General features: G+C 43.9%; 1 protein-coding gene across 1 annotated transcript; it reads left to right on the top strand.

Moving 5' to 3' along the window:
* On the top strand, positions 1-24,119 carry FBXO9 (F-box protein 9). The gene is made up of 13 exons (XM_075554970.1): positions 1-363; positions 6,286-6,372; positions 8,409-8,546; positions 9,864-9,921; positions 11,880-11,979; positions 14,334-14,467; positions 15,137-15,251; positions 17,374-17,492; positions 17,673-17,763; positions 18,318-18,413; positions 18,672-18,765; positions 20,303-20,454; positions 23,533-24,119. Exons 1-13 carry the CDS (start codon positions 361-363, stop codon positions 23,639-23,641), a joined length of 1,296 nt encoding a protein of 431 aa, XP_075411085.1. The 5' UTR covers positions 1-360; the 3' UTR covers positions 23,642-24,119.

The following is a 24,119-nucleotide window of genomic DNA, read 5'->3' as shown; positions in this document are numbered from 1 at the left end:
AGTGTTCCGCAGCCGAGGAGGCAGCTCCGCAGCGGCGTCTGGAGTCTCCATTAGGGCCAACGCGCCAGTAATCCCAGCGCTCTCCCTCCCGGGTTGGCAGCGGGCGCCCCTCTGCTTCCCGACTTCCCGGCCGCCGCCAGCGCGCCCCAATCTGGCCCCCTGCCCCGCGAAAATGGCTGCCGTACGCCGGGCCCGCAGTTACTGCCGCTGCCTGGTGCGCTTCTCCGACCGAGAACTCTGCTAAGTCTCACGGCCGCACTCAAGCAGCAGTAGACACCCGACACCCAGCACCCTTCCCAGAGGGGACGGTGCCGAGGGGGCGCGGAGGGCCCCTCGACCGCGGCCAGCCGCCCCGCCACCATGGTAATCTGGGGAAGGGGCTCGGAGGAACCCCCGGGGGGCCGGGCCCAGGCCGGGGGAGCTGCGGGGCCGCAGGAAGGCGATCAGGCCCGGAGGGTTGGAGCAGCGCGGCAGCCCTCCTCGCAGGTGGCCCTGGCACCAGAGGGTGGGCGGGGTGCCCGGCTCCGACCCACCCCCGAGCCGGGAGGGGGGCGCCGGGTTTGCTGGATAGCCCGGGCGCCGCTGCTTCTAGACCCCGCTGAGCAGACTGAGCCAGTTTTGCCCTTGTCGGGAGACTGAAGGGGAGCCTTGGTTGATTGTAAATAGGGGACGTTGCCGCCGGTCAGCGGAGACACTTGTTGATGGCTCCCCCTAGGGAAAGCGCCTTTGCTGCCGCGCTTTCCAGCCCCCATAAGGAAGTCTTAAGGCTTCAGACGCACTGGCCTGATGGCATCAGTGCCCTTGGGAGGTGTTGGCAGGCCGTCTTGGCAGCAAGAAGTCCCTGTGTCTCACTTCGCAGCTATTAAGGCCTGAGAAGCGTCAGGACGTCAATACCCTCCAGATGAAACCGAACCAAGGCCCGGAGTTTGACAGCGCAAATTCCGTGGGTCTGCTGCATGCTGGAATATGTAGTCTGTGCCCTATGCAGTCTGGTTTGTGCAAGTCAGAAGCCTCCTGTGGACTTCAAATACAGTGCCCATCTGAGAAAATAACCTCTGGCCAGCGTTTAATGTCAAGTCGAATGAAGTGGTACCCAATTAAGCAGCCATAGTAGAAACTCACATTTATTGGGTAAATGGTTGACGGTTTTTTTTGTTTGTTTTATTAATTCAATCTAGAAATTAAAAAGCATGAGAAAGAAGGGGCTTTCTGCTTTCTTGGAGTTACAGTCTTTGAAACAGAGAGGCAGTGGTACCCTGCCCTACAGGGTATAAATTGGAATCAACTCGATGGCAGTGAACTTGTTTTGGTGAGAAGTACAGAAAGCACTAATTGACTTTGCCATTAAACCATCAGAAGCAATTCTCTGAGACTAGGCTTAAGCACTTGATTTTACAATCTGAAACAGGAGTGAATGGGAAATACATGAATTACTGAGAAAAGACTCATGAACTCAAGGGAAAGGTGACTAGATAAAACTCCATTATGAAAAAATAAAATGACAATCTGACAGACGAATCCTATTGACTATGGGTAACATTGCAAAGAATGGGAATTCCAAAACACTTCACTGCTCAGGGTTTAAAGCCGCAAAAGTGTCAGGGTTTTATCCTTTCACCATCCTTGTTCAATCTATGCTGAGCACATAATCTAAGAAGCTGGATTTTATGAACAGGGATATGGCATCGGGATTGGAGGAAGACTCTGGGTCCACAATCAACATTCATGGAAGCGGCAATCAAGAAGTCAACAGATTTGCACAGGGTAGATCCGCAGAAGATATCTTTGAAATGTTAAAAAGCTGTCACTTTTGAGAACCAAAGTCTATCTGAGCCAACCGTGGTATTTTCAGTGTCCTCGTTAACTGGACAGTGAAGAGGGAAGACTGAAGAAGAATAGATGCTTTTGAATTTGATGAGAAATATTAAATATACCATGGACAGCCAGAGGAACAAACATCTGTTTTGGAAGAAGTCACAGGCTGAATGCCCCTTAATAGTAAGGATGGTGATACTTTAGCTCACATACTTTGTATTTGTCACCAAGGACCTGTAGGATATCATCCTTGGGAAACGGAAAGGTCAGGGAGAGAGGAAGACCACCCAGGAAGTGGATCGACACTGGCTGCAACAATTGGTTCCACAGCAAGATCGTGAGGATGATTTAGGACGGGGCAGTGTTTTGTGTGGATTCTCTAAATTAGAGTGACTTGAGGGCTTCACCAAATCCCACATTTGATAGTCTCTCAGTGGTTTTTTGGTTATTTTTAAACTGGCAGAAATCAAAATAACAAACAATTGGAACAGTGGTTCTCAACCTTCCTACTGCCATATCCCTGTAATACAGTTCCTCATGTTGTGGTGACAAACCCCCCACCCCCACAACCATAAAATTACTTTCATTGCTACTTCATAACTGTAATTTTGCTACTGTTATGAATCGGGCGACCCCTGTGAAAGGGTCATTCCACTCCCAAAGGAAGGGGTCACAACCCCCAGGTTGAGAACCACTGAATTAGAACATTATTAAAATAGAGAGCTCGGGAGAAAGCTCAACAGGTGTAGCCAAGTGACAGAGAAGGCATCCCACATGAAGAAAGGCGCAGGGAAGCCTGGACACTGCTGGTGTAGATAGTGAACACAGGAGCCCGATGTTGCTGTGGGTTAGGTGTTGGCCTGTTCTCCCAGGCTCTTCCGTTCAAACCCACCAGCTACTCTTGCGGGAGAAACGTGAAACTGCTCCCATAGCAAGCTGTAGTGGTGGTGTTCTTTTTTGCTGGGGAGTGGAGTGGGTTTGATAGCAGGAATAAAATAGGCTCTTGTGTGAAGAAAAGGAGAAATAATGCTTCTCAGTGGGATCTATACATTCTAAGTGTAATACTAAAGTAAAACTTAGGCAAGGCAGAATATGTGGAGCGTGGAAACCTGTTAAAGAGGGGGAGAAACCAGTGCTAAAGCTCCTCTGTCAGAGGTGGGAATGTGTGAGGCCTGGGAAACGGGCATCCAGCACTCGGAGGTTTGTTTCACTGTATGTACTGACTACTGGAGATGTCTCCAGTCAGGACAGCGTCTGGCTTCCAGAGACACAAAAACATGTATGTGGCAATATTTTAAGTGATCACATTTTCTGAAAATTCCCCCCAGTTGTTGGCCTCATTTATTTATTGCTTTATCCTTTCCCGGGTGCTACATGTTGTACCATTGACTCACTAGTCCATGAGTCTGGTGGCCAGAGATAAGACTTATTTTGAGCAGTAAGATAGTGGAAGTGTATGTGGTTGCTGCTTTCGAAGGTTTGCCTAAATCCAGATTTTCCCAGGAAATAAAATTGTTCAATAAAAGCACGATCACCCTTAGAACAGAGAACGTTAAATGGGTGTGATTTTCTTTGTGGTCACTTTCAAGGTCATTGCTCTGGTTGCCACATTCCTTCATTGAACTGAGCATGCTGAATGTTGAGCAAGCTCCATTTGCTAACACCATGTATTAACAACAGACTGGTCTGAAGAAACATTTCCTTTTCCTGAGTTGTAGGCTTCTGTTTAATTTAGTAAACGTTTGTTGAGAATAAAAATATAAAATGGAGTTTGAGCTGAGACCCCTTTGTGGCCCCAAGCCATACATAGTCATCCAGTCCAGTCCTTCATACTATTCTAAACCATTCTAACATCTGAAAGTCTGGGTTTATCGAGCATTCACTATTACCTATCTTTAAAAAGCTTTCTTAGTATAACGTACATACTTCCTGAGTTATTCACACATTTTAATGCAGTTTTTCGTGATAAAATTGGCTGATATTCAGGTCGGCTTATACTCGAGTATATATGGTATGTAAATTACCAGTAAGCAGATGAAAGTAATTTACATAGAACACATTTAATAACATGCTGGAACACACTTAATAACATGCTGGTTTTGTAAAAGGAGGTACATTTACATGTGGATTATAGCCCTATAAGTGATCCGTGAAACAAAATCTACTTACTGAATCTTTGCCACAATGAAATTGTATTTGTTTGGGGTTATTTCCCCACAAAACTAAATTATTATTTTAATTAAAAGATCATTTTATTGGGGGCTCTTACAGCTCTTAATCCATACAGCAATTGGATCAAGTATATTTGTACATATGTTGCCATCATTTTCTAAACATTTACTTTCTACTGAGCCCTTTTCAGCTCGTTTTCCCTTCCCACTCCCCCCTCCCTCATGAACCCTTGACAATTTATAAATTATTATTATTTTGTTATGTCTTACACTGTCCGACATCTCCCTTCACCCACTTTTCTGTTGTCCATCCCCCAGGGAGAGGTTATATGTAGATCCTTGTAATCGGTTCCACCTTTCTACCCCACCTTCCCTCCACCCTCCTGGTATCGCCACTCTCACACTGGTCCTGAAGGGATCATCTCTCCTGGATTCCCTGTGTTTCCAGTTCCTATCTGTACCAGTGTACATCCTCTGGTCTAGCCAGATTTGTAAGGTAGAATTGGAATTATGATAGTGGGGGGAGGGAGAAAGCATTTAAGAACTAAGGGAAAGTTGTATGTTTCATTGTTGCTACACTACACCCTGACTGGCTCGGCTCCTTCTGTGACCCATCTGTAACGGGATGTCCTTTGGGTCCCCACTCCACATTATCAATTATAGGATTTTTTTGGTCTTTGATGACTGATACCTGAACCCATCAACACCTCGTGATTACACAGGCTGGTGGGCTTTGTTGCTTCTCAGCTACATGGCTGCTTGTTTGCCTTCAAGCCTTTAAGACCCCAGACGCTATATCTTTTGTTAGCCGAAATTATTTTTTAGCCAATTACCAAAATGTTTAAAATGAATCCAGCATATCACATTTTATCTGATTGGGATCATTAAATTTACCCAATAAGCTATTAAGAGAGAAGCAATACAAACTTCATTCGCATGAAACCTGTATTTTCTGTTCTGGTAATTGCTGACACTTAAGGGCATGGTTTTTTGTTGTACCCCTGACTCGGGTATATTTGGAATAACTGCCATAACACTTTGATAGTGCATTTAAAAAATGCTTCCTGGTGGGAAACATAACTTCAGAGGTCGTCTTCCCTACCCCCAAGAAACCTTACCTGTCACGTTGTATCTAAAGAAACCTTCCTAGATCCTGCTACAGTGCACAGGATATGAGAAAAAAAGAACATGCTTAACACCGTAGCAAAATACAGACGAGACTGAAATGTGTGTGTGTGTGTGTGTGTGTGTATCAACAGTCGAACAAGGTTCGTCAACAAATACATTGCCAAGAAAAAGTGGGAGGAGAGGAAGCACTTAGAGTTGAGACCAACCAATTGCATGACATGGACCTTACTTGAATCTTGATTCCACAAAATATGTATGTTTACAGGTGACGTTTTTTGCAAAATTAGCATACGAATACTCTTGACGGGGCTCATAAAACCCATTGCCATTGAGTTGATTTTGACTCATGTTCACTATATAAGGTTTCTGAGATATAAATCTTTGTGAAAGTAGACAGCCTCTTTTTTTCCTCAGAGCACCTTGTAGATTTGAACTGCTTACCTCATGGTTAGCAGCCCAGTGCCTAAATCACAGTGCCACCAAGATTCTGTGGGCACTTGATAGAAAACTTTTCCCCCCTTGATAATTACTGAAGTTGAATCATAGGTACTTGGGGAATAATTAATTAATTATTAAATATATCAACTGTTTTTAATATTTTAAAAGTTACAAATATACACCTTTTTTGTGGTAGAACTAAAAAAAGAAAACCAAAGGACTAAGTCGTGTTTTCTGTATTTTAATGTGAATGGCGGGGTAAAGTACAGTCATCAATAACTTATAATGGATTTTCATTTTATTGGGGATAGTGTATTTCACTGCTCTTATTAGTCAAAATGCATTGAACCAAACAGATGAACATTTTTCTTGTAGATTTCCAGTAAATGTCATGTTTATTGATTGAGGATTTGGTTTCATTACGTTAATAATGAAAAAAACTGGACTGATACTTTACATATAATTAATTTGGGGTGAAAAATGCCGACGTTAAATGTTGGAGTGAAGAATGTTAGCATTGGGTGTGGATCAGAGGGTGTGCACATCAGTCTCGTTTTCCCTTAGCAGTTAAGGTATAAGGCCCCGGTGGATTCTCGATCCAGTCTTGGTGCTCCACTCGCAGTGCCCAGGCTCTTGAGATCATGGTACTAGACAACAAGTAGCTGACAGCAGACAGAGGTTGCAATAGGTTTTGGCATGTTCTTGGTCATTAGTTGGTTTTTCTTTTCTTTAGGCAGAAGCTGAGGAAGAAGATTGTCATTCTGATACTATCAGAGCAGAAGATGAGGAAACTGACAGCCCTGCTGAAGCAGATCTGCAGGCACGTTTACTTCGGTCTATATTTTTATTCCGTGGCTCTTTGATTGCCTTCATACACAAACAGATTGGTCACACTTAGGAAGATGTGTGGGTTCTCTTTTGCATGGGATTAACTGTATTCTCATTCCGATTTATGGAATACTTACACTCTAACCATATTTTAGATTTCTTTTCTTATAAAAAGAAATACCGATCATTGCTGCTTTGTAGCTGATAAATGGGTTTAAAACATTCAGAGTTCCACTGCGACTCAACCTCCCAGGCACAAAGGAAGAGTGGCAGGCTTGATGGCCATAAGCCTGAGCCTCTCAGAGAGCAGATCGCCTGAGGTGTAGCGAAACCGTGAACTCGAGAACTTCACCACCTGTGGCAGAGGCTTGGTGTCATGAGCATCTAGAGCATTCTTAAGAATTAGGAACACAGAATAAAAGACAGACATATAGTGGGAGAAACTAACAGACAAGCATGTAAAGACAAACCACTAGCCTCATTAGTCACGAGAAAAGGCGCTGTTGTGGCAGAGTTGTCTGTGTCAGCTGCTAACCAGGCTGCCCGCAGGAACTCGGCAAGCTGGCTGCATGGCGCGCCGTAGCCCTGTCGGCCCAGAGAGCACTGGAGCGGGTCTACGCCGACGGCAGCAAACAAGTCATGGAAATAGAAATTAACAGTTCACTTAGTGAATAAAGTGAGGACCTTGGCATTGCTCTGAAAGCAGTGATTGCTGCCCCGTTCCTGGAGGGCCGGCGGGGCAGGAAGTGCCAACATAGCAACTAGGCCTTCTCTCCTCCGGCAGGTGAGCCGCAGTACTGGAGAAAGTGAGTTCATTTGGATGAGCAGAAAGTGAGTCCATTTGCGGCATTGCTTATGTTGGACAAATGAACTCTAATCTGAGTCTCACTTGTGTAAGCTAATGATGCCTTCATTAGATTCGCTGCAGTCGATTCCAAGGGTGATGTGAATTTTTGTACATTGAAAAACATCCTCTCCCAATTAGTTGAGTGTTTTTTTGTTTTAAATATCAAGTGGCATCAGATCAACTCCTGGTGACTTCTAGTGTTGGCCTGTTCGGTACCATGCATGCCATTTTCTTTTTTGTTGTTGTTTTTACCATAGCATTTTCAAGGCTGTGACTTTTCAGTTGCATCTCACCAGGCCTTACTTCCAAGGAGCTGCTGGGCAGGTTCAAACCTCCAGCCTTTCACTTAGCCAGATTCCCACTGCCCAAGGCCACAGGCAACTTAGAAGCCACTGTTTGTTTGGAGCGCACCGTCTAGTCGAGGTGGACCGTGAGGCTGAACAGTCTGCAGATCAGAAGTGTGTGCGCATCGAGTGAGAGAGGGGAGGGTGTGGCGAGTGTCTATATGGTACAGACAAGTGCGTTTACACTTCTGTGTCTGTGCTGCTTGCCATTCTCTGTTGGCTCCCTCGTAAGCCGATGACCCTCTTTGGGAGGAGGGATACCCTGAGTGTCCCAGGAAGGCAGCTCTGTGGTGATTACCATGCAGGACGTTAATTAGGATGCGGACTCGGGGGTCTCCAGAGACACAGAACTGGTGAGACGGGTAGTGAGATACAGATACAAGGACATTTATAGAGGGATTGATGTGCTTCAGGGAATTGGATCAGACCGTTGTGGGGTTGACCAGTCCAAAGGGAGCCTGCCATTTCAGAGGTTCAGCATTTGCTGCTTAAGCAGAAGTTTGGCCATTCGAGCCCACTGGCCACTCCATGGGAGAAAGATGGGCTATCTGCTTCCACAAAGATTTACAGCTTGGGAGACCCTGTGGGAATCCTCTGTCCTGTAGCGCTGCTGTGAGCCGCAATCGACTCAATAGCAGAATGAGTGTTGTTTGGGTTTTGGGGCAAGTTCAAAATCCACGGTCAGGCAACCGTCTGGAGATTAGCAGGCTTCCACGCCAAGCTGTCTGAGGGTCAGATGGCTGGAAAAGTGAGACGACCGCTCTGCCCAAACATCTCTTTGGAGCCGAGAGTTGGACCGTGCCCTTCAGTGGTTCCTAGAGTGTGCTTCTCCCTTAGGCGCAGCTGCAGATGTTCCGAGCTCAGTGGATGTTTGAGCTTGCCCCTGGGGTCGGCCCTGGCAGCCGAGGACCAGCAAGAGCCTCTCTGCTGAAAGCAGACACCAAAGGAAAGCAAGAGCTGGCAAAAGAAGAAAAGTTAAGTATTCCCGACATTGCTCCCTCCACCTGGCTGCTTTCGCTGATCCCACTACTCACTCTGTCGCCATGAGAATCTCCGAGGTTCACCTGTCCTCTGAGAGATGACTGCCTGTGTGTTTATTAAGCAAAGCTGGACAAGGCATTGGGAGTGATTGGGATGCTAATGACTTTCCCAAATAACTATGTTATTTTGTTGTATTTTGAGTTGAACACATTTGTTATATATTCGTTAATGTGTTAGAATTGCTCATTTGGTGGGGGATTGTAAAGTCCTTATACTGGAGAGATTTTTAATGCTATCTTAATATTTGTCTCTTTCCTAGTACCTCTCCATGTGAAATAATCCCAAACGCTTTTACTCATGCATAGACTGTCGTCTTCACATCATCAGATCCATGCTTTGTGTCCACATGATTTCCCATTAAGTAGTAGTATTCCTGTAATGACTAAAAACTTCCAGGGTTTTGTTTCACTTTTTAATTTTGAAATAATTACAAATTCATGGATACAAGGAAGTCTACCTACTTCCTTTACCACTTTTGTTTGTACTTTAGTAAAAGGTCCAAACTAGGAAATAGATCATCTTACAATCCATAGAGCATATGTGGATTTCCTCACTCTTAGAAGCCCTGGTGTACTTGGGTTGAAAGGGAACTGCCAAGTTCTTTGCCACCAGAGCGTGGCCATACACACAATTGTGCCCCGCCAGCGGTGGGTGAGAGATCAGGCTCCCCGCATTTGGTGGGATCATCACACCAAATTGTGCCCATTCGGGCAGGTATGTAGTAAGATCTCATTGTAGACTTAATGTGCGTTTCTCTTAACTGTTGAGTTCTGTTCTCAGCGTTTTTAGATACATTAGATAAAATAGATGTTACATGATTGCTTAGATATGTAGCTTACAAGTATTTTTTCACGATTTATAGTTAACTTCTCTTAACTGGGTCTCTTGCAAAGCGAGGTTTTTGGATTCTTTCTAATTTTCGTGCGGTCCAGCTGACCATTTTGTTGTTGTTGTTATGTTTTCTTTTGTGGATCATGCTTTCGGTGCAGCGTCTCAGACCACATTGCTTTGCCCTCATCTTCAGAGATTTCCTTCTATGTTTTATCTAAAGGTTTTGAAAGTTTTAACATGTAAGCCTGTTAACATGTAACAACTTTTACAGGATGAGAGGCTTAAGTTAGAGATGTGTTTTTGTCTTTGGACCTGTGATTATTTCAGCCCCATTTGCTGAAAAACCTGTCTTGTTCTTCAGTCATCATGAGGGTTTTTAATTCAGATTTTCAGATTATTCTTCATGCTTTATTTCTGTAGGCTCGCGAACTCTTCCTAAAAGCAGCAGAAGAAGAACAAAACGGAGCTCTCTATGAAGGTGAAAACTCAGGGCTCGGGGTCACGGTGTTATGACATTCCTGAAGCACAACTCTCAGCCGACTGCTGTTATTTTCAGTAGATGTGTTTGATTTTTTTCAGTCTCCCTCTCTATGAGACAGTATATAGATTTAATTTTTTTTAAATCTCTTTTTCTGTTTAGCCTGTCTCTTTAAAAAATGTGTGGCAACATATTACTAGTAGGATGCGTAAATTATCTTTTTTTCTAAGTTTTAATTTAGTCGTTATTCATTAATAAGACCTTTAAAATGTTTTTACTCCTTATAAAATCGGATATAACCCTTGCATAGGTGAAAGTTACTTCTGAGAAAACAAATGCAAAGAAAAGGTTGAAACAAAATAATTTAACTGATCACAATGACCGACATATAGCCAGTGTACCCCCCTCCCCAGGGGGACGGAAAACAGAAAAGTGGGTGAAGGGAGATAGTGGTCAGTGTAAGACATGAAAAATATATATATATATAAATTATCAAGCGTTCATGAGGGAGAGTGGGGAGCAGGGAATTGAGCTGATACCAAGGGCCAAAGTAGAAAGAGTTTCTAAAATGATGATGGCAACATATGAACAAATGTGCTTGACACAATGGATGTATGTATGGATTGTGATAAGAACTGTAAGAACCCCCAGTAAATGATTTTTTTAAAAGAAAACAAAAAAATTTGTCTTTAGTTCTAACATATTTACCAAAATATTGTCCTCAACTCTTTTATTGCTTTAGTAGAAATAAGCAATGAAACAGAGTAATGGAATTATTTACTGTATTGCATTTGTAATTTTGCTTTATTATGTGATAGTAAAGTTAATAATTCGAGCATGGGGAAAATTTTGGTGTTTGACTCATGAATGCTCCCATATAACATTCAGAATTACTGCATATATTTACAAATGTTTTTAAATTTATTTATTTATTTTAATTTTAAAGTTTCTTGTAGGCATATTTTTGCCCTCAGATTTTAAGAGCCCAATTAATCAAGTCCCTTTGTATTCTATATACTATGTGAGATTCCCCACCCCCACAGTGATTTGCCCAGAGTATTAGAACATGGTGCATTGTATTGAATGGGATGGGTTTCATCCAAAGGGAAAGAACTGATCTGCATTCATAGCCCCAAGTTCTCCTGCTGTACACCTATAGGGAGGATTATTAAAGATATAGCTGAACTACTGGCCAGGGATTTATTAAAAACAGGGTTTTGGTTTTGTTTTTATTTTTTTCAAAAATCTTAGAAAATTTTATTAAATGTGCCTTCCAGCAGCATGCAAGCTACCACAGTAAGACTAAGTTGACAGGTGAATGATTATAATTCACAAACTTTTCTAGCATTTTTTTTTCACCAGTGCAATTTTACATTTTCATTAAAACTTCCATCTTTTTTTGCCTAACAAATCTACCACCACTGAAGAGGCTAGAAGCAAAACATAGTTTTCAAAAGGAAGAGAAGTAAGAAGCAGGTGGGTAAAGGAAGTAAACTTTGAGATATAAATTTTAAAAATAAAATAAAACAACCCACCAAACAAATCCTTATTCCACCCAGTCGGAGGCATTTGATTTTACTCAAGTCTCCATCCTAGAAAGAAAAGTTTGCTCAGACATGTTTGTGTTGGGACGACAACAATTGCATTTTCAGAGTCTGAAGAAAGCAGACCACATAAGATCACTGCTGAAAATAAGAGAGTGAGGAAACCCCCCGGGGAGAGCTCAAAGAAACATCTGCATCTCAAGATCTTTACAATATATGGGCTCTCGAAAGAAGGAAGTTCATTTCTGAACAGTCAGGTTTAGAAATAAGTTTGCTCACTGAACTGCCGTTGCATGTAGAAAAAGACTTTGGATGTTTGTAAAGAAGCTTACCAAATTAGCCACCCTTAAAGGTAGACAAAGAAACGACAGACGTGTGTGGTCATAGCTGATTTAGCTTTATTTCTTCTTCTAGCCATCAAGTTTTATCGCAGGGCTATGCAGCTTGTACCTGATATAGAATTCAAGATTACTTACACCCGGTCTCCAGATGGTGATGGCGGTGGAAGCAGCTAGTGCGTATTCTATTTGATAGACAGTAATGAATGCCCTCATGATTCCTGACACGATGCCTAGATGCTGCTGAGTCTATTAAGTTATATAGTGTTTAGTATATCTCTTTCATAAAGTTGTAGAAAATGTTTAATTGGAAAAATTTTAAGATTAAAAAGTAGAAATACAGATTTTAAACAGATAAAATTAAAAAATAAAGCTACGGAGGAATTTGTATTGAGAGCAGTTCTTAATAAAAAGAAATAAGGTTAATGAAGAAGGAATTTGTAATAAGAGCAGTAGTTAGTAGTTACTAAAGTGAAATAAGCTGAAGGACACACCTTAACTCTTTGAAGTAGAAAGTATTAAAGTGTAGTTAAGCCAAAGTAACGGAAGGTAACAGAAGCTGAAGCAGTGGATCTGGACGGCTCTGTTACACTAGTCTCTCTCCTTGTGTTGTGCATCTTTGAGACTACATTCAAAAAGCATTCTCTCTTACTTGTTTTTAAAGTAAAGTGTTGAATAGAACATGACTTTGTTTATTACGGTATGTAGGTAGAAAGTTATTAAAACTATGTAATTTGGTTAAAAGCACAGGTTCAGGAGGAAAACATCCCCCAAAAAACAGATTTTTTTTTCAAAGCTATGTATCTAATTTCTTTTACAAAACAACTTTATCATCTTCAAAGTACTCTTCATTACACTTACTACATTGGTCAAATCTGCGATTCCATTCTTGGAAACATTTTCAAACTCCTGTGTTGGGACAGCTGACAGCACCTCCCTTGCTTTTTTCTTCACCTCTTCTACTTGTGGTGGGTCCTCCTCTTTTCTTGCTGCCCCTCTGCTTTACCACGCATGATGTCCTTTCCCGGGACTGGTCTCTCCTGAGAGCGTGTCCAGTGCACGCGAGACGAAAGCTTGCATGCTCACCTCCAAGGAGCATTCTGGCCAGTGTGCTCAGAGACACTTGTTCATTCTTCTGGAAGCCCTTCATGTGGACCGTGTTCTGCCCGTGCCGCAATCCAGACGTGCCAATCCCTTGGTCTGGCTTAGTCTGTGTTGTTTTCACCGACGTATTAGGGAGCCCTGGTGGCAGGGTGGTAGTGTATTGGGCTGCGATCACAAGGTCGACAGTTTGAGACCACCAGTCGTTCCTCAGGAGGTAGACAGAGCGCTCTACTCCGTAGAGAGTTACAGTCTCGGAAATTCACAGGGCAGTTCTGTCCCGCCCTCTAGGGCCCCTTTGAGTAGCAGCAAGCGACTGAGAGGAGGCTGTTGAAACTCCCATGGCTCGGGTCAGGCACACCTTAGGTCTCAAAGTGACATCCTTGCCCTTGAACAACAGGTCTTTTGAGCCAGGTTAATTTGGGGTAAACCCATATTAAAAACATAATGAAGTCAGTATTAATTACCTACCTGAATGTCCAGCTGATAATATTGCTCACCAAAATAGACTTAGCACTGTGAGGCAGGTCATACTCAAAATGAATCATTTAGGCAGTTGCGAAACCTTGATTAATTTTGAGTAGAGCCATTTAGCCAATTTTATAATTAAGTACCAGATACTAACAAGAAAGGTGGTACTAAAACATTGAAGACACATTTCTTTACTCTCCTTTACACAAGCCCCCATACTAGGCACGTTCTTTAAAAAACAGTGTTTTTTTGCTTTGTGCTTTGATCCGACCTGGCAGGCACGGTGCGCCCTTGCCTTCTGTAAAGAGCTGGTAGGGAGAATGATGCTGTGGGGCCCGTCCAGCATCGGCCGGACTTGCCCTTTGTGGGACTGCAAATCCGCTCTGCTTCTCTGACAGCCCTTCCTGCTCGAGCCTCGGTCAGAAAGGGGGGGTGAGGACATTTTCTAGGACTTGCACTCTTGTGTACATTGGTAGATCGTTTTCGGACCTTGTTAAGATTTTTCAAATTACATATTTTTCTCTCTAAAGATAAGGTAGTAAATTAAGAACAATCGTGGTAGCTTAGACAACATAGTGCATGTAACGGGTATCCAACTTAAAAGAATTAAGTCCATCACAAGGGTTTAGCACATACAGTTTTCATCATCTGAAATGGCCTTTTTCTTAAAATCTGTTTTATAATAAAACTAGTTAAACCTCAACACCAACTACTAAGTAGTAATATTAACATTTCTGAAGCTGTTTTCTTTCTCTTTTTTTCTTTGTGAAGCTGTTTTCTTTAAAAGCCTAGTACGATACACTCTTGCAAGGCAGAATAAACTTAACACATCACTTACTAATAAAGGCAGGAAGAAAATGTGCGTTCAGATACCTTTCTTCCAAAACAGTTTTGACCGTTTCTAAGCCGTGTGTGGGCTGAAGCACGCACTCAGGCCGCTCGCGCCCTCTCCCTGCAGCGTTGAAGACGACGAGGACGACGACAGCAAGATGGCCGATCTCTTGTCCTACTTCCAGCAGCAGCTCACTTTCCAGGAGTCGCTACTCAAGCTTTGTCAGCCGGACCTGGAGAGCAGCCAGACTCACATCTCAGGTGTGAGTTCCTGATGATGCAAACACAGTGGGAAGGACTACGACCGTAGGTTTAAACCGTTTCCAGTTTATCACGTCGGATGGTTTGCCAGACCCTTGCCGCTCAGGGTCAGGTTACGGAGGGTGGTCGTCATAACTGCTGTTTGTATACGCAACTGAACCTTTCGAAACCTAAAGCCGAGCGAGCGTGCAGTCAGGTGCTGGAGGACAGGAGGCAACAAGGCTTGACATGGGCTGGCTGTTTAGAAATGTATGTATCTACTCATAGGTTAAATACCGCATGGTCAGTGTTGAGATTTTTTTTTTAAGAATCTAGAAGATAATTGATCCTTTTTAAGGAGATGAAAATAATGCTTTTAAAGGCAATATGGATCACACAGAAATATTCATGGAATATGTTCGAGCATTTATTTTAATCTGCCCTGTAAATGAAGGGAAAGGGCTCTTGATGAAAAACAGCTCCAGATCTGTCCTATACCTAAAACCAGAAACCGCACTAAGCTATTTACGTCTTTGTGCTGGGAGCCGCCACCGCCACCACCACCGGCTCGTTGGCTGCACTCGTGCCGGAGCTCCGAGTGGTCATGAGGGTGTGCTTATATGAGTCTCGGGCAGGCGGGAAGACGTCTTGGCTGAGAGGAGGGTCGCTGGGGGACGGTTCTCTTTGCAGTGCTGCCGATGGAGGTGCTGATGTACATCTTCCGATGGGTGGTGTCCAGTGACCTAGACCTCAGATCCTTAGAGCAGCTGTCCCTGGTGTGCAGAGGGTTCTACATCTGTGCCAGGTACGTGCCCTGGACACGGCTCAAGGCTGAAAAGGAAGATAGTGCTCTTTTTGCTTCCCGTTGATCGTTTTGGTAAAAGGACTCGATGGATGATCTAGAGGAAAGCTTAAAGTGAACACAAGTTTTGCTCTGCTATATGAAATGAGATTTTCTTGGACGACTTAGCATTGAGACGTTAGGAAGCACTGTGTTTACAGGGAATACTGCAGGAGGGACTTGGATTACTTTTATCGAGAACCCATTTAGTCACGAACACTACTAGCGGGGGATTGTTTGTATGCTTAGCATCGCCGATTTGGGAAAAGATTTCTGTTAGAAAAGCGTACACCCAAGTCGTAGTCACAGTAAGTGGCGATGATTTAATTTCCGATTGCACTACACTTTTAATTTGGCCCATTAAAGGTTCAATCATACATTTTAAATCTTACCATCCAAGCAAAACAGAGTCTAGTAATCAATCATTGGTACTAGCAATCTTTCATGAGTACCTTACATAAAAATAGGCATTTAGTCTTTAAAATGTTTCAGAGCTATAATTTTTTTAATTTGCATTATTTTAGATAAATTAATTTCATATGGAGTCTGATGTTTGGGTTAGCATATGTAAATTGAAGGAGGTTAAATTCTTTTTTTTTTTTTTTGCTGATTCTAAGGTGTGTTTTATTAATAAATACCTATTAAGCCGTGAGTGGATTGCCACCAACCTCTAAAAACCAGCATCTCTAGCACTATTATTCCTGTAACTTTTTAAATTTTACATGAGAACACGCTATGAGGAAGAAGATAAGAAAGCAAATCATCAGTGATGATATGTTATTGTGGAACAAAGCAGTTATTAAAAGAAAAACGTCACTCTTTCCAGTATAAATGGGGAGTGGAGTTAAGTTTTTATTTTTTGCAGTCTAGCACCCATGTAAGTAGTGTTCATGCAAAAAGTAGTGTTCACTTCTTTGAAACTATTGCAAGTTGTAGATGGAGTAAAGTAGTTAAATCACTCATTTTCAATACATTTTTTGCTTCGATGTTTGCAGTAATATTGTAGTAAAGTCTTGTCCTTGTTACCTTTCAAATATATGTACAGTCTGATCATTGCACAGCTTCTGCAACTGCCCCTCCTCTAGCTGCCGATATGTCTGGCTGGGCTGCAGCAGTGGTCTCATGTGCTCTCCTGCTTCCACCCAGATCCCTAGAGTAGATTCTTCATAAGCCATCAGCAAGGTCTTTCCAAAACATAAATCAGGTTATATCATTCCACCTTAGGTGTCTAGTGGTGCTGTAAAGAAATATTGTGAATGGATAACTAACCAATAGTCTTATTTTCTCACACGTTTAAGAGGCTAGAAGTCCAAATGCAGGGCCCGGACTCTAGTGGAAGGCTTTCCCTCTGTGGGCTCTGGAAGAAGGTCCTTGCCTCTTCCGCTTCTGCCTCCCAAGTCACTGGAGAGCTCCATGTGTCTGGGCATCTTATCTAACTGGATCTGTGCTCCGCTCTCTCGGTGAATGTTGTTTATATCTCAGAGATACTGACTCAGGTTACACTCATCTGTCTCCTTAGCATTCAAAGGGCCTCGTCCCAAATGGGATGATAAGTACAGGTATGGAGGGGAGATTTATTTACACATCATTCTGGAGGACACAGTTGAATCCAAAACACATTCCCATGCTACAAATCCTCCAATGTCATCGATCCCACTGAAAGTTAATAAATAGCCAGCCCCACCCAGGGCCCCCCATGACCACCATGTCTGCCCCTTTCTCTCCCAGTCACACCTGCTGTAGCTTCTGCCCCCAGTACTCTTCCCCACCCCTGCTGTCACTTTCCCCGAGTCCCTGGCTTAGCCTCCGTTTACCCAGCGCCATCATCACCGCCTCTGACCTGCTTTCTCTGTGTGTGTTTGCTCAGGACATGCTACCTGAGCCTTTCTGCCCCTTTGTTTTCTTCCCTTACACTAACAGAGCAGGGCTTTGCCCTGTTCAGTGCGTCTCTCCAGTGCCCAGACCAGGGCTTGGCAGGCGCTCCAGAAATAGTGTGTACAAGATGACTGAGAGCAAATAAATGTCTTATGTGTGTAAGCGAGGACTCAGCCTTTTATGGACATAGCGGTGTGCTTTTATTACCTAGAGACCCTGAAATATGGCGTTTGGCCTGCTTGAAAGTTTGGGGCAGAAGCTGTGTTAAACTTGTTCCGTACACATCCTGGAGAGAGATGTTTTTAGAAAGGCCTCGGGTACGATTTGATGGTAAGTTGAGAAGTAATGGATTTATAATGCACATTTGTCTACGTACAAAAGTTTTGTTTTTTATAATGGACTTTACATAAAGAGAAACCACCGTAAAAGTTGGAAGCATGATTGGCATATTGATTGTTCTTCTTATTTATCATGAGCTCACTGTTTTAAAATCCCATTGCTTTCTTCCAGGTGTGTATATCAGCAAAACCACATACATTCGCCAAGGGGAACAGTCTCTGGATGGTTTCTATAGAGCTTGGCACCAAGTGGAATATTACAGGTACAACTGTCATAAACTGAGTGAGTGAAAAATCCTCTCCACAGTTCCTATATATAAATGATCTAAGTCCCCCAGCTTGTCAATCACATGTTTTACTAATTAATGTTTCCCTTGTGTTTTCCTTCAGTGCACTTGTTTACCTTTTCAAATAACAAAGACACTTTTATTTAGCTGTAATAGTCACAAAATATTACTGCTATTGAGAAATAACCTGGCTTTTTTTTTAAACCACTGTATTTTATCATGAGATTGCCCTTTTGTTTGGCATTAATTAGTGCTTTAGGAAAACGCACAGACTTAGCGGGGCAGTGTTTACCTGGGCTTATCTTTATTCAGTGGCTGTAACTAGAAGTTCAGCAGTTCCCTCTAAGGTGGAGGATGAAATACCTGTGCTGCCAACTGCCCAGGTTGTCAGTCCTATTTCTTTGGTGATTTTTGCAGATTTTTAGCCCTTGGCATTTCCACTTCGATCTAGGCCTAGGTAATGGATACGCGAGGACATGCTCATGGTGTGTGTGTCTGTGGTGTTTCTTGCGTTCTCTCTGTTTGCACAGGTACGTAAGATTCTTTCCTGATGGCCACGTGATGATGTTAACAACCCCCGAGGAGCCTCAGTCCATTGTTCCTCGTTTAAGAACCAGGAATACCAGGTATTGCTTTCCTGTAGCTTTCTGTTCAGACCACGGTTTATATGGCCCGTGTGGCCCAACATGTCCCTGGTTAAACAGTTGCCGTAAAGCATCTTTGTGGTCGTGGACTTTGAATTGCTTACTCACATCCTACTGAATCCTCCTAGAAGAGTCAAGTCCGCCCTGTCGGAAACCCTTACTTCCTGGATTCCATAAATCCATATGATAATGGGTTCAGAGGTTTAAAGGATGTTTTGTTTTATTTGATTCCTTTTTTAGAACGGATGCAATTCTTCTGGGTCATTATCGCTTGTCACAAGACACAGACAATCAGACCAAAGTGTTTGCTGTGATAACCAAGAAAAAGGAAGAAGTGAGTATGCCGCTCTCCTCTTGGCATCTATTTATGCACGCATTCCTGACAAGAAACAGTTAAAATACTGCTTCGTTGCTCATCCGGTGTGCTGTGTGCCATTATGCACCAAATTCAATTCCTGCAGGAAACAAGTTAAAGTAAGAAAAAAATTGTTTTCTTTTCAGCAAGAAAATGGTGAGAAAATAACACTTACTGAAACCACATTCTAAAGCTTCACATCCACCCCACCCCCGCAAATAAAGATCAAACTCACCACTGTACCGTCGGTTCCGACTCACAGTGACCCATAGGACAGGGAGGGTGCCCCTGTGGGCTTCCGAGGCTATACGGTTGACAGCAGGAAGAAGCCCTTTCTCCGGGGGAGCGGCTGGCAGTTTCCATCTGCAGCCAACAAACCAGAATGCCACCGGGGCTCCTATGACTGCTTTCTATCATGCAGTAAATATTCTTTGTGTGTACGCTGTCAGTCCTAGTTAAAAAAGTGTCATATGCACACATACAGACAGATTTGTATATACACACACACACACACACACACTAAGCTAGTTGTGATGTGGCTGATGTAATTATTTCCCTAGTGCTATTAGAATTGCCTTTATTGTACAGATTGGGGGGGGTTAAAGATTCCTTGTATTGAGGTAATCAGGACAGGGTTTGAGTCATATTGCCTTGCAGTCGTCTGCTGCTGGTTTTTCCGTCTCTTTCTGGTAGACTCCTGGCATCTGGGATAGCAGCTTGATTGGCGGTGATAGTTGCTAGGACTGCCCGGAGCCATGCATTTCCTGGGCAACTATGAAGTGTGAACTGTGTAGGTTTTTGTCTAATAGAGCAGCTTAGGAACCCCCCGCGCGTGGGCTGCCGAGTCCCTCTCCAGAGTAAACTAGAGCGGTAGAACTCACACTCTTCTGTTTCCATCGGTAGTATTTGCGTGAGTGTGACTCACATGAGACTGGGACACGGTTTCTGTCTACAGGCGATTTTACTGTTGCTGCAAAAGTAAGTTATACCTCTTTCTGTGGCTCCACTGGCTGCTACGTTTCCTCTGGGAAAATCCACTGCTCTCTAGTCAGTGTCAGGCTTAGAGCTAGGAGACAGAGGTTTTTGTCTGCACTCCCAGTTGCTATCACGGACTTGCTTAGATGGAAACAGTAAGCTCATGGTGGTGTGGTGATTAATTCGATGACAATGACGGGAGAAAGCCTTATGTTTGTAGAGTCCTTAACATTTCTGAAATCGTTTTATTGCAGGCTCATATAGCTGTTACCACAATCCATATACACCATGGTGTCAAGCACATTTGTACTATGTTGACATCATCATTTTCAAAACATTTTCTTCCTACTTGAGCCCTTGGTCTCAGCTCCTCATTTTCCCCCTCCCTCCCCCACTCGAGTACGTAACGTTTTTAAAGCACCTTCCCGTCTGATATCCAAGGCCACCTCTGCTGTATGCAGGCGCTGTCTTGCTATTAGTGTCGTGTGATGCCATGTAAAAGCCAGGCTTCACTGAGGCGCATGCACCTTTGCTCTCGCAGAAACCACTGGACTACAAGTACAGGTATTTCCGTCGTGTTCCCGTACAAGAGGCGGATCAGAGCTTTCACGTGGGGCTACAGCTGAGTTCCAGTGGCCATCAGAGGTTTAACAAACTCATCTGGATACATCATTCTTGTCATATCACCTACAGGTAAGTGTGCTAAAAATGCCCACATTACCGCATGGCTCTGTCACTCAGGACTGTCGGTCTGTTGTTCCCTGAGGGCTTCCGGGGTGCTGTGATGCTGGAGCTGTGCCACCAGCGCCCCCCAGTGGACAGGTGCCAGCAGAGCTTCTGTTGACTGGGAAGAGGAAGGAGGGGCTGGAGAGCCACCTGGCGTGGAACATTGTCAGATACGGTTCCAGGAAGCGAACCCAGCAAGTTGGATGGTGCTCACAATCCACCGGGCACAGAGCTGCCTCCTCCAAGTAGGCTCGCCCTCAGTGACACAGACAGCGTAGGCTTTCAGCACTTCCATTTGCCTACGTGGCATGACTGAAAACAAGAAGGAAACTAAAGAGCCGTTACTAACTGAAATGTAGACTGTGCTAAGTGTGCATCTGGGGAAATTTGACGTCAAAACTGAAAGCGGAATGCGGTGGAACGGGCAGGTGTTAGCCACTTTGAATCGGACAATCCAGCGTGTGTCCTTCAATGCCACGAGTGACGGGTTGAAGAGGAGCGGTGTCCCCGTCAATGCCAGAGAGAACATTTCTTGAAGAGCAACACTGGCAGTGAAAGGATGGCATCCTTTCTCTTACAGGGAGCATCACTAGTCAAGTTGTGACGCAGATTTAGGCACCAGCCCAGCAGTGCCGAAGGTAAAGAAGCTGAAAGCTTTCCAGTCAAGATGCCTTGATAATCCCAGGAGACTGAACAACAAAAGCTGGAAACAGAGTGCTGGCAGCAGAAAAGCGCCAGCCCTGGTGATGGGCACGGCACTGCAGATAGCATGGTGGGATGCTGCAAGACCAGCGACGCATTCACTGCTCATGCCCCTTTACAGCAGCATGACCGGGCGACTGGGAGACCCGGGGGCCTCGCAGTTACAATCCACGTGGCCGCATTTCTCCCTGGGAGAAAGACTGGGCATTCTACTCCCGTAAACAGTTACAGGCTGGGAAGCCACCGCGGCTCTCTATTGGTCAGCTTGGAATCACTGGTCGGTGACAGTGGTCTGTACACATGGAACTCACGAGATGGAGCACAGGCGTCAGATCAACTACTTCTTTGGAAAGAGACTATGGAGAACCTCAGCTTCATTAGTCCAAACATGGCCAGGGACCAACCAAAACATGGCCAGGGACCAACCAAAACATGGCCAGGGACCAACAACTTGCTCATATGCAAGTTCAAGTTGAAGCTGAAGAAAATTAAAACAGGACCTCCAGAGTCAAATCACTATCTTGAGTATGTCCCACCTGAATTTATAGATCGTCTCAAGAACCATTCGACACATTGAACATCTAATGACCAAAAAGACCAGGCAAATTGTGGGTGACATCAAAGTTATTAAAGGTGAAGAAAGCAGACAGTCATTGAAAAGCCAAGAAGGGAAGAAAAGCTAAAAACAGATGGCAGAAGAGACTGACACTTGCTCTTGACTGTTGAGTAGCTAGGCAACAGGAAGAGTGATGAAGTAAAGAGCTGACAGACCATCTTGGCTCAAGAATGCAAAGTGTGCAACAAAATATACAGAGACCTGGCGTTAGAAAACTTAAAGAAGAGGGGATGTGCTCAGCATTTCTCAAGCAGAACTGAAGAGAAATGTCAAGCCTTGATTTACAGTATTGAAGGATGCTATATGCAAAGTGTTGAACAATGCAGGAAATAACACAAGTTGAAAAATGTGCAGGCTTGTTTATCAAAGAATTGGCTGATCTTGAACCATTTTGTGAAATGGCCTACGAAGAACCAATGGGTTGAAGGAAGAAATCTAAGCTGCACTGAAAGCACTGATGGAAAACAAAGGCCCAAGAATTGTCAAAAGGCAATTGAGGTGTTTCAACAAATAGGTGCAGTACTGGAAATGCTCGCTCGTTTATGCTATAAATGTGTCACCTGTGTCTCCTCTGCCGATGATCTTGCAGCTATGAAAGGAATCAACTGTACTAAGAACAGCTTCAGGTGCCCGGGTGTGCAGTAGATACCGTATATACTCGAGTATAAGCCGACCCGAATACCAGCCAAGGAACCTAATTTTACCACAAAAGCTGCCTTAAAAGTGTGCTGAAAAGCTCGGCTTATACCGAGTATGGACAGTAAGTACTTACTGAGAGGCTTGAAGCCTCCCCCTGTGTGGGCGAGAGGCGTGGCCATCTGCTTCTGTAGAGATGGGTGGCCTTCACCCTGAGAGGGAGGCCCTTCTAGTCAATCCGAATCGACTCCACAGCAGGGGATTTTTAAATCTGGGAAGTTGTTGGCTTGCTCTTGAAAAACCTTTTGACAGGTGTCCTGAAATCGTCTATAAACTTTAAATTCCACTTCTAGGAATTTGTTTGAGGGACATAATAATAAACATTAGCATTATTTTCAATTGCCAAATATTGGGAATGATCTAACCCTCCAGAAGGGGAGAGTCATTCATTGTCGCGGTGCAAGCACGCAGTGAGGCGTGCTCCACGTTCCTGCGGACCATGTGATGGTGGGCACCCTCCCTCCCTGCGTCATGACGTTGAAGGGGAACAGCCGGGCTGCTGAGAGCGCGGCCCCGTAGTGAAGCTGGAAACGAGACTGAGGCACTTTTAGGGAAGACGAAAGGAAGTGATTTCATAAGGCTGCATGGTGATGGAACGCTGAACGACTTCTTTACAAGGAGCCCCCAGGGGGGGGGTGCCTGGTGCTAACTGAAAGGTCTGGGAGCTTTGAGCCCACCCTGAGGTGCTGCCTACGAAAGCCTGGCAATCTCAGGAACCACCTGCCATTAGGGACCTTCCGAGCCGAGTTGTACCCTCCACCCCCGCTCCTCCACAGGGTCACAGCAACGGGAGTAGACTCAGTGCCTCTACCCATTTGGTTTTCTTAATTTAGTTGCTTATCCATGTTCTACATTTTACTTACTTTTTGTAATGTGTCTGTGTTATGTAGGATTTACCAAGATGGATTAAAAATAAGATACCTCCCTGCCTCCTCACCTTCCCCGCCCACCCCCACCCCCCTCCCCCAAAAAAGGATTGTTAATGAGCAGACATTTCTATCTTCATGAGTGCTTTGGTTCCTTGGTTCCAGATCGACTGGTGAAACCGCGGTCACTGCCTTCGAGATTGATAAGATGTACACCCCGCTGTTCTTTGCCCGAGTGAGGAGCTACACCGCTTTCTCCGAAAGGCCTCTGTAGAACTTCATGTCCAACCTCCATCACTGTTGCATGAATAAAAGTATATAGAGCAAAGGAGTACCTAAGTTATAAATGTACATAAATATATATATATGGAATTGGAACTTATTTTAAATCGCTGAGGTTCTTTTAAGAAGAGTATAAATTGATTATTTTTTTTATTTAAAGGGATATTTCATTCTTGGGTGTTTTGTTTTGAAACTAAGATTGTAAGTTGTTACTGCACATTTATGTTACGGGAAAACCTTACTGTAAGGTGTAACTCATGCCCCTCTCGGAGCAGATTTCTGTTAAGTAAAGCTCTTTCGCCCGATCATCTTGATATGTAAACCCGTCAGGGAAGAACTCCACTGGATACACATTTATCTCATGCATGACCCTGCATTCAAGGCGCAAAATGTGAAAAACTGGTCTGCATTTGTTTGAAACTGTTTGACCAATAAAGAGCATAAATAAATGTTTTCTTTCAAAAAAAAAA

This window comes from Tenrec ecaudatus, chromosome 7 (genome assembly GCF_050624435.1).
Source record: "Tenrec ecaudatus isolate mTenEca1 chromosome 7, mTenEca1.hap1, whole genome shotgun sequence".
Lineage (NCBI taxonomy): Eukaryota > Metazoa > Chordata > Mammalia > Afrosoricida > Tenrecidae > Tenrec > Tenrec ecaudatus.
This window is presented reverse-complemented; position numbering and strand designations above follow the sequence as displayed.

Excerpts from the sequence above, each read along its gene's own strand:
- FBXO9 (XM_075554970.1), top strand. Across the intron at positions 17,764-18,317 it reads CACCAAGTGGAATATTACAG|GTACGTAAGATTCTTTCCTG; the intron begins GTACAACTGTCA and ends CTGTTTGCACAG. Across the intron at positions 18,766-20,302 it reads TAACCAAGAAAAAGGAAGAA|AAACCACTGGACTACAAGTA; the intron begins GTGAGTATGCCG and ends TTGCTCTCGCAG.